This window comes from Mesitornis unicolor, unplaced genomic scaffold, assembly GCF_000695765.1.
Source record: "Mesitornis unicolor isolate BGI_N332 unplaced genomic scaffold, ASM69576v1 scaffold28845, whole genome shotgun sequence".
Lineage (NCBI taxonomy): Eukaryota > Metazoa > Chordata > Aves > Mesitornithiformes > Mesitornithidae > Mesitornis > Mesitornis unicolor.
Genome location: NW_010188019.1, coordinates 11,241 through 21,684, shown reverse-complemented (window position 1 = coordinate 21,684; position 10,444 = coordinate 11,241). Strand labels below are relative to the sequence as shown.

Genomic DNA, 10,444 nt, shown 5'->3' with positions numbered 1-10,444 from the left:
CCTGCTCGGAGCAGCCCTCGCCTGTCAGTGGCCCAGGGCAGGCCCTTGTCCCCCCTCAGAACCAGGTTCTGGTCAAAAATTCTAATCTATTAGCCTGAAGTAGGGACTTTTTTAGGGGGGGGAAAAAAAAGTTATTTTTCTACATGCAGCCAAGCATTGGGGTACAGCCACACACAGGCACAGCATTAAACTAACACCTTGCTTTCGTTATCCCCACCACTCCCCTCACAGACAGGACAGAGATGGAAGCACATTGGTGTATGCTCTTTAATACAAACCATGTCATATTTCTGATGACTTCAGCATGTACAAGATAAAGTCCATAAAAAAAGAAATTGTTCCAGCACAATCTTCCCAATAGCGTGAGCATCACACAACTTCTAGAAAGCCCCTTGTTATCCCCATGTTGCAGTTAGAAGCTCTTAGCTCCCCCTTCTCCCCATAGCAACAGAACAAGATAACTTTGAAATAAAAAGTGGGAAGTGACATCCAATTAGTACACCAGCATTTAAATTAAGGCAAAATAAATAACTGTTCTACATCAGTGACAGGCATTTTCAGAGCAGTGCTGGAGCCCGAAGCCCTGCAGCTGCTGCTCTGCCTCTGTGTGCGAGGGCTCAGAGCTGCCGGGCAGCCCAGCATGGGCTGTGGGGCTGGGCACAGACTCCTTGGTGCATGTTCTCCTGTGCTCTGGATCGTGCTCATTGCAGTGGTGCTGGTGTGCCTCAGCCAAGTCAAGCACATGCTGTGAAAGGACAGCCCCCACCCCAAGCAGGGTTTGGCCATAAGGTTATTTTTATTTTGCCAAGCAACCCACTCTATTCCCCACCCATTTTATCTGGGATTTTTTACACACACACACACACACACACACACACACACACACACACACACACACACACACACACACACACAGTGACTTCTCCATAACAGCCTCCTTGTCTCAGCAGCATCCCAATCCTGGACCAGAGTGAGGGATGATCCACTCACCTTGGGCAGGGACTGGCTGGCATGAAAGGCCACAGCACAGTTCAGGAATTAAAAACCTGCAACTGCCTTTGGAACAATAACTGATAAACAGTTTCTCCACCCAGCTCAGCCAAGGAGAAGTGCCTTGAGTAGCACAGTCCACTTAAAGGAAGGAATTCAGTGTTCTTAGTAGTGTGAACTCTGTGTAGAGTCTCTGTTGGTGGGGAGGGTGTAAAGCAGTTGGACATAGCTGGGCAGAGTTGGCTCCACCAAAAAAAAGTGGCCAGTTCGAGGGACATGACTGTTGGTGCAAATAATAGTACATACCTCAACCATAAATACAACCACAGAGTGAATGCAATCCTGCCAAGCAGCACAAGACACTCAGGGGGAAATAATAATCAGTGTACCACTTTCCCTTATAGTGGAACAGTAATTTAGAGGGAAACCCAAATGGCAAGAGGTAATAGCTCTATTCCACCCCAGTCAGTTAGTGTATTAGTCCCATTTTTTAAGCAATGGGTAAAGGACAGTACCAAGCGTTAAAACAAACTAAATACCCCACACAAAACATACCAAACATAAAACCCATTCAGTTAAAAAACTGGCTTCTCAAAGCCTGTATAAAACCTAGATGCCCTCTTCAGTTGGTGCATAAGAAAATCCTAAAAAAGCATCCGAGGCACTGGAGCTGCTGGCTGCTAGGTCAGGTGTGCGGGTGATGGATGCAGGTATCGCTTCTTGGGTGAACTCTGGATCAAAGTGTCGCAGATCAGCTGGACCGGCCTGAGTCAAGAAGCAGAGACATTTTAAGTGAGCAGACCCCAAGTAACCACTTGTGTTCAGACAGTCTAACACTCTTCCAAAAGCAATGTCACCACTGCACTTGCAACTCCTAACCTGCACTTCAGCATCCCTCAGTGTCAGCATAAGAGTTTTGGAGAGGGTTCCTTTTGTACCACTACATAACAAATATCAACAGAAATACCCACTTACCACATTGGGGTTAAACGGAGGAGTAATCCTCTTTTGGTACAAGTCATCCCAGTTTATTGGGCTGAAGAACACATGGTTCTTTATCTCAAGCTGCATAGAAAAGAGGGGGTAAAAATTGTTAGTATTCTGTCAACCCTCCTTTTCCAGCACGTGCCAGCTGGTTTCATAGCATTAAGTGGTTGAAGCAAGACTTGGAGCTACCACATATCCATATGGAGGCCATGCAGCAACTGAACGCAGGAGGGTCATGGTCCAGTAATCCCTTGAAGGGAGATGACCCCATCACACACTGGTGTCCTAGCTTCCCACCACACCTTGAATCATAGTGTTTCCCTTTGGAAATCCAAAGTCCATGTGCTGCTTTTAGGGGGCTGGAGAGACATCAGCACACATGGAAAGCTACTTCCAAGGCAGTGCTGTTATAAAAGAAAGGCTCAGGATAGAAAAAGTTCCCTATCCATCCTCTCTCCTGATCCTAATGGAGGCAACCTACAAAGTCTGTCTTGGCACCCAGCCTCCTCTTCTGGTCCTTGTGGAGAAGTCCCTGGAGGATGTCACAGGCTGCCACAGTCTTGCTTCCTTGAATCTGGAGTGGCTTGTGCAGAATGTTGTCATACATCTGAGACACATCCCGACTGTAAAAAGGAGGCTAATTTGAAAGAGAGGAGAAGCAGCCAAGTAAAACATGAGCTAGTACCATCACGGGTCAAAATGAGTCCTGCAGTAAGTAGATGAGAGAGACTTGCCATATCTCAGATATCAAACAGATCTCTGTTCAAAGGGCAATGGTATGATTGAAACAGGTCATCTAATGCAGGATTTAGTTGTCTGTGTCATGTGAACACCAGACCAACCTCATATCACAGGTTTCAAAAATAAATTCTCCACCATGTAGTATAAAACAGACAGCTTCTGAACTTACTAGTCCAAACAGCATCTCATAGAGGACAGCTCCTAGGCACCACCAGTCGACTGTCCTGTCATATGGCTGCTTCTTTAGCACCTCAGGAGCCAAGTACTGGGAAGAGTCAGAAGTAAATATTTGAGTCAAATTATAAAGAAAAAGCTTTGTCTTCCTAAGTATACAAACCTGGCTGCAGTTCAAACTGAGCAAATCCATTGGTAATCATAGATGCATTTCCTACTATGCTTTGATAAAAGTCTGCACCTGCTTCAGAGCAATGGGTTTGAAAGACACCTACTAAAGCACCCCAAGTGTTTTTCTGGGCTACAGAAGGTTCTTTTCCTATAGAGGATTTGTACAAGGATTTGCCACCCACTACAACTCAACCAGCAACCCTGTCCTGCACTGACATTTTACACCTCTAAGAGGATCCTGTGGTTTTGGGAAAGCTGCAGTTTTCAGTCTCAGTAACTCTGTCCAAAGCAGGAAAACTACCAATAACCACCACCAAGGAGCAACAGGCAAGAATTCAGGCTGCCTGCAGAACAAGCAGCACATCAAATCTGGGTCTGTGTATTATCAGGCTTCTTATCTATGACAGGGAGAAAAAAAAAATAAAATCAAACACACATTAAAAAAAATCCACAGACCAAAGCTCAACCATTCCTGCTTGGTTCATGCTGTACTATTGCGTAAGTCCTCACTGAAAGCAGAGGGCTACCACCAGGAAATTCCTGCCTGCTTCTGCTGAGCTGGAATATTGAAGGGTGTCTGAGGAAGGGCAGCAAGACAAGCTTTATTACCCAGGCCAAAGTGCTACCAAATTCCCTATCTTGGTAAGAAGCAGGAAAAAAGCCTCCAAGAAGCCAAATTGAAGATAGGTTTTAGCAAAATCTAGTTGAGCTGCACTGGAGCAAAGGCATTTCCTCCTCACTGAGCAGTGTTCACATTCCAGAGGAGAGCCTGGTCCTCTCTGCACAGTGTGTTTTGCAGCTCCTGCATACCAAGGACATGCAGAAGAATACAGCAAGGTCCTGTGCATGTCAGTATCAGCAGGTAAACAGCCTGCTCACAGGCTCCCGGGGTCAAGGTTGTCTCCACAGCCACCTGGAGCAGCACCAGTTCCACAAGATTGGCTGTTTCCAAGGACTCCTGATAGCACAGCAAATTTAGAGTACTAATCAGCTGCTGCAGGTAAAACTGTCTGAGTAGGGAAGGACTTATCTGAACTCCAACTTCAGGTTGATAGCCTCAAAGAGCCCAAGATGGTCAAGTCACAGAGCCCATATTCTGAGATGCTGAGCACCCACACAAGTCTGAGATCCAGAGCAGCAAGTCCCTGAAGGCCTGCATCCCCCACGTCACAGTGAAACTCCAGTACAGGCTGTACCTCGGGAGTGCCACAAAATGTAGAAGTTGTCTCCTCTTGCTCCATTCCTTCTTTGCAGAGTCCGAAGTCTGTCAATACTATGTGTCCCTGAAAAAAAGAGGGAAATTTTAGCCCACTCTTTCTAGAGAAAGGAGACAGGATTTCCAAGCATTGGCCCCCACTTTGCATCTCATCGCAGTTTTAGTTCCCCACTGCTCATCTGCTTCCCCTCCCTCACCTTCTGGGCATCCTATATTACAAGCACATGAGAAAGTAGAGTCTAGATTTCTTTTTTTTTTTTTTTACTTGTCTAAAACTGCATAGCTATGAAGAGATCCAGCACTGCTGTGCTTTGCTGCTGCTTTATCCCAAAGCCAGTTAATATAGCAATCATTACCAGAGTAGCAAAAAGGACTTGCTCTTAGCACCCCCAATTCCTGTTCACAAGTCAGGTCCCAGCTTTTGAGAATGAGCTGAGAGGGCTCCAGGCATGCAGTTCTGCAGAGGGTAGGCTCCCTCTTGCAGCATCTGCACAGAAATGCAGTGGTGCATACATATAAAACCTTATGCAGAACCATAGCCCTCTGTTTATGGTCCTGATGCTTTTAAAGCCAGAAGGAGGGTAGCACAAGCTGTGAGCATACCTGGCAATCCAGGAGAATGTTCTCAGGTTTTAAGTCCCTGCAAGAAAAGGAAAAAAAAAGGAAAAAAAAAGTGTTGTTTGAGCAGATTTGGCCAGATATTTAGAAAAGCCAGATCTGAAACAGCATCAGCTAAGAACAGGAGCTAACAAAACTTCCCAGTCCAGTTCATCCAAGATGTTCCCAAAGTGCAGATTCCCACCCCTGTTGGGTATCAACATAGACACACAGACATAGAAAGACTGCTGTCACACAGGATCAGGTGTTACCCTGCATTTTGCTGCATATCTATGCATAATAAGTAAGAAATAGTCTCTCAGTAACCATTTGAGCCAGATTTATTTTAGATCTTTACACTTAACCATGCTCTCTCCTTCCCACTATCAGACTGGGAGTATTTCAGGTCCCTCATGCAGTATAAATTTCCAGCAGCACAATGCCCTGTCTGACGTAGGAGGTGCTCCAGCTACTCCAGCCCTGCATTTTGCTGGGCCTTTCCCCCCCAGCACTGCACACAGCCTGGCTGGGCAGATCTGGTGTCCCTGTTCTCTCCAGCAAGACTCAGGCCTTACCTGTAAATGATGTTTAAGGAATGCAGGTATCCAATTGCACTGGCAACTTCGGCAGCGTAGAATCGGGCCCGGGGTTCACGGAAACAGCGCTCCCTTTGCAAGTGGAAGAAGAGCTGCATGGAAATAAGAGGGTTAATCATTTCTTCTCCAAAAAGCTGAAGGATATTTGAAGCAAACCTGAAAGCCAGCTACTCAAGTGAAAGCTTATTTGCAGCAAGTAGCACATGGACCAAATAAGCCCAAACCAAGTCACTTCAAACAATCTAAACACCTTTATAGAAATTGTTTCATTTGTCCTCTTCTTATGTCACCATCTCACTTAAGAACTCATCCCCCTAAAAAATGGTCACCTGCTAATCCAGTCAAGCTTGCTAGATTGCTACAACCCCCAGACTGATTACAGTGGTAGTATGGCCATGAAAAGTGGCACATGCACAGAGCTGAACCCACTAGGATCCCCAGTATGAATCTGTTTGGGCAAGACATCCATGTTAACAGTATCTCCCAGCCAGTTTCAGATCGCACAGAGAGAGACAGCTGAAAAGTAAGCCTGTAAGTGCACTTACCTCTCCTCCATTTACATAGTCAAGCACAAAGTAAAGCTTCTCTGAGGTCTGGAAGGAGTAGTGGAGCCCCACAAGGAAAGGGTGCTTGACATTTTTCAGAAGCACATTGCGTTCTGCCATGATGTGGTTTTGCTATCAAAAAGCAGGCAAGGTGTTAGGGTTTCAGGCAATGGACCGGTCCAGTCCAGTTTGCTGCAGAGGTTCACTGCTGTTTTCAAAACAGGTGGAAGCTGGGAGCCCAAGAGGGTCACCTCCAGCCCCGCTCTTTCCTATCTGATCTGATTTATCTCAGTTTTTCTCCATGTTCCCATGGCACAGAGAAATTCATGTTTAACATATGAGTTGTCTACATGAATGTCAGTCACAAGATACCTCAATTGAATTACCAGGACAGCTCATATACTGATCACTATTTGCAGAAGTAGCAAGGAGAGCAGACATACCTCCTTTTTCTTTAGGATCGTTTTCTTATGCAAGACTTTCACTGCATAAAAAGTCCCATCACACTTGCGTTTGGCCAGGAGAACCTGCAACAGAAGGTCCTGGTCACAGGTTTCATTCTCACCTTCTGCCATTTGGTTAGTTTTTCCTCATTAGCTCAACACTGTGGTGAGTGATTATACACAGAGTACAGCTTCAGAGGGTCAGGTACAAAGTTTTAAAGACTGAGCTCCAGCCCTCTGACTTCCCAGCGCTTTCTCATTGCTGGAAAAAACACAACATCTCCACATACTTCTCTTACACACCCAATAGAAAAGAGTTTTGGAGCATTTGGGGGTCAGTCCCATTGTTATCTCATAACGTAGAGATTTGTCTGGAGATCTTTTGCCAGCTGAACAAGCTTGAAGCTTCTTTTTAATCAAGTACTGCTCCTCACCATCACCACCCTGAGCATAAAACACCTCACACTTCTGTCCTTGGGCTGCAGGACAACTTAAAGAATGGGCTATGAAAACCCTATCTCAGGCCTCATCTGGTCTCAGCCCAAACTCCTCAGGTGAGGTGCAAGCAAAGAGCACAGCTAGGAACTCCTTCAGCAAGAAAGTTTCTTTCCAAGCTGCCTCTAAAGAGCTGCAGCCCACCTGTACAAACCCACTTACTTTTCCAAAGCTTCCTTTGCCAATAACCTTCAGGAAGTCAAAGTCTGTTGGCTTGGCACTGTTGGGCAAGAATGAAACAAGTTAATGTTTCTGGGAGAGAAACATGCAACAGCAGCACTGCCATCAAAGCAGAGTTCCTCCTTGGAAACACGAGTGTTTGTGAAACGGATTAAAGGGCACTGGACAGGTGCCCCTCGCTCCCAGAGAGCAAGGGATTCACACTGTGTGTGTTGGTGCACCCAGCAGAGGATGAGCAACCCCTCAGCTGAACACAGCACCAGGTGAAAGCACCTGTCAAGACCAAGTGGCACAGCTTATACCCATTTCTAGAGAAATATAGTCAGGGACCCAGCAGTGATGAGGAAGATCTTCCCTCATTACCTCTCAGGAGAGATGGGACAAGGGGCTGCAGACAGACAGGAGAGGATGATTATGATAACAGGGACCAGCTATTGCTGAATGTCTTGAAAACTGGTGCACTAGCAATACACATGGTATTAAGGGCCAAGTAATTTAATTGTTAGGACTTTTGCAGACACCACCCACACGAGAGTCAGGTATTGCCCTGCCAAACCTCTTCACTGCACAGCCCACACACTACCTGGCTTTTGCAGGGAGCTTACTTTGGGTTAGCAGAAGGTCCAAGGTTGATGTTGTCAGTTGGTGTTGTAGGCTAGGGAGGATAACAATAACGTTACTCACAAGGACCATGCTACAGGTTGTGTTTTCCTTTCCTCACTACATCATCAGATGCACAGAGCCATTGATAAACACTCTGAGTGTTTATGCAAAAGGCAGAGCAGATGCTTTGTTAAGCTTAAGTGACAGGGAAAGGGAGAACAGAGCTATGCACTAAAGCAGTATCATCCCAGAGCTGGAGGCTGTCCTAAGCTAGACTCTGTGCTGAAGTTCTCATCCCGTACTTGCACAAAGAAAAGGAGTACTAAGCAACTGCTTGGCTCTTGACTTGAGGCTTTCAACACATGTTGTGCTGCCAGAGGAAAGGCATTGCATGGCTCAGTTGCTCACCACAGCACCAATGAGGCACTCCCCACAACCTGTGCTAGGCAAAAAGCCCTGTGCACAGCTCCAAGACAGAGGAGCACTCCTGCAGCAGGACATTGGCATCACCCCCAAGTCCTGCAGCCCTCTGCCCACTCCCCATTAAGGCCCAAAACTGCCAAGTCTGAAGCCTTGGAAGTGGCCTTATGCACACCCATCTCCACAGAGGTATGGTCTCCCTCTTCCCAATGAGAGAGAAGTATGTACATACACATCTTCCTCTTCTTCCCATGCCCCAGGAATTTTCCCCTTCTCAGACTCTGGGAGCATTGTGCCTTGTCCAAAATTTTATACAGGGCTTCCCTGCTCTCCTTTTTCTCCACCCAGCATCACTCACAAAGACAAGGCAACAGTAAGACTCCTAGCAAGCTAACACAGACTCTCCCTGCTTTTCTCCTACAAGCACCAGCCCCTCTCCATCCTAATGATGAGGACCTGCTGGCTTAGAGCCCTGATCTCACCTGGGTGCTTTTGTCTGGGCTCCGGGAACGATCCATTAAAAAAGCGACTCTTTCAGCACTTGGGAGGAAAAAGAGCAAAAGCCAGTATTGAAAAAAAAATCCAAGAGAGAAACAGCTTCATCCCATTACCCTGCCAGGGACCAGCGCAGACCCCAGTGCATGTTGCCCTCCATCATAGGAGACCTCAGCTGAGTTCCCCAGTGCTGCTGCTCCCAAGGGGTGGGGGTGCCCGTGCCTGGGGGAGGCAGAGAACCCCATGGTAGGTGCATGCTGACAGGAGATGGTGCAGAAAAAAGGATTCCTGGGTGCACAAGTGATTTGAAAAAGCATTAGCATATTAAATGTCACAGTCAGCCCTTGATTTGCAATGGCAGCAACTGGTCAGGGCACTGACATGTGAAGACCAGCACAGCTTCGGCAGCAACAGCATCAGGGCTAGATAGGGCTGCAGCCCTCCTGGCCATGGCCAGACCCCTCTCAAGGCAGATACAGCCCCCTCCCCCAAACAAGGATGCTGCAGCACCCAGCCCTGCAACCCAAGGAGTGTCCCCTCAAAGCAGCCAGGAGAGTCCAGCTGGGTCTGACCACCACATGCCATCTGGGCTGGCCGCAATGAGAGACCATTCCCCAGACCAGGCCAGATCAGGGCAGTTTGGGACTGTTGGCATTGCAGGGAAGAGGGGCTGGCTGTGGCAGCCAGGGAGGGCTCATGGAGCAGAGGCATTAAAGCACAGGGCTCTTGTCTACCTAGTGCGGTCACTGCTGGAGCAGTTGGACTTGAACACCACTTGTTGGTGCAGACCCACCCTGCTGGAGCATCACTGGGGAGGGACAGGTCCTGCCACCCCAGGGAATCCTCCCCTTCATTTTAAAGGTTCCCCCCACTCCTTGCAAAAGCCAGGATTAAAGAGATGACAGAAGAAACCTGTACTCTTCCTCCCTGTCCCAGAGCACATTGTCCATTCCCCCTCAGCCCCACCAAACTCTCCTACACTGCAGGGAAGCTCTGAGGGCTCCCGTCTTCCCCAGCTACCCTCCACCCTTCCAAAAACAGGGCCCAAAGATCCCACCAGCATCCCTCAGATCTCACCTGTGGGTGCTCCCCTTCTCTGCCCCCATGGACCACCAGGCACAGACCCATGGCCATCCCAGAGCCACCCTCATCTGCAGCCAGGCTGACCATGGCAGGAGATGCTGGGCAGCAGCGGATACTGGTGGCTGTTCCCGAGGACTGCCCACATCTGGCCGGTGCCAGCCCGCTCCATTCACCACCCAGGCAGCACGGGGGTGATCAGGCTGAGCTTTTAAAGGGCCCTCATCCCGCTGGGAGGTTTTCATACTCACTATGAGCAGAGCCTGGAGCTGGAGGCCTTGATGGTTTGTCCTATCCTCTCACGGCTGTGCTTGATGAGTTCTGCGAGGAAAGTTGGAGTTCCGAAGCCGATTAGCTGGCGGCGTGATCACAAGTGCACACAGGCACGCTTGTTCTTCACTGACCTTGCTCTTCTCTCCACAGCCGCCCTCCTCCCCCTTCCACCCACATACCAAAATAACCAGGAAATTATAGGAACCAGGACAGCTCCCCTCCCACCCCAGCCAGGAGCCCTCAATAGCTCACAGGACAGGGATAAGTACCACAAAACAGACACCCTCTCCTGTAGTAGAGGGGACTTGGGCTAAAGCATCACTGTCAAGCCTTCCTGAGCCACCCCTGGGTCCCCAGGGGGGACAAGGAGAGCGCTCACAAGGATGATGTTGTACTGGAATACGTCACACACTTGGCACTTCCACTGCCCCTTTCATT

The 10,444-nt window shown here is 48.2% G+C and overlaps 2 protein-coding genes across 2 annotated transcripts in view; both read right to left on the bottom strand.

Annotated features, from left to right (window-relative positions):
• The window catches only part of IFT52 (intraflagellar transport 52), an 11,349-nt gene extending 10,336 nt beyond the window's left edge, over positions 1-1,013 (bottom strand). The window contains exon 1 of the mRNA XM_010185649.1: positions 991-1,013. Within this exon, the coding sequence (XP_010183951.1) occupies positions 991-1,013 (23 nt within the window). The remainder of the gene's footprint in view (positions 1-990) is intronic.
• A 443-nt stretch (positions 1,014-1,456) lies between these two features.
• Positions 1,457-8,676, bottom strand: SGK2 (serum/glucocorticoid regulated kinase 2). Its single transcript, XM_010185648.1, has 12 exons — positions 8,641-8,676; positions 7,741-7,790; positions 7,118-7,175; positions 6,461-6,544; positions 6,018-6,149; positions 5,452-5,564; positions 4,883-4,919; positions 4,260-4,346; positions 2,888-2,983; positions 2,459-2,614; positions 1,966-2,055; positions 1,457-1,755 (listed from the first exon to the last, which is right to left on the bottom strand). The coding sequence occupies exons 1-12, from the start codon at positions 8,674-8,676 to the stop codon at positions 1,600-1,602; spliced, it is 1,095 nt and encodes a 364-aa protein (XP_010183950.1). The 3' UTR covers positions 1,457-1,599.
• Positions 8,677-10,444: the final 1,768 nt, after the last annotated feature.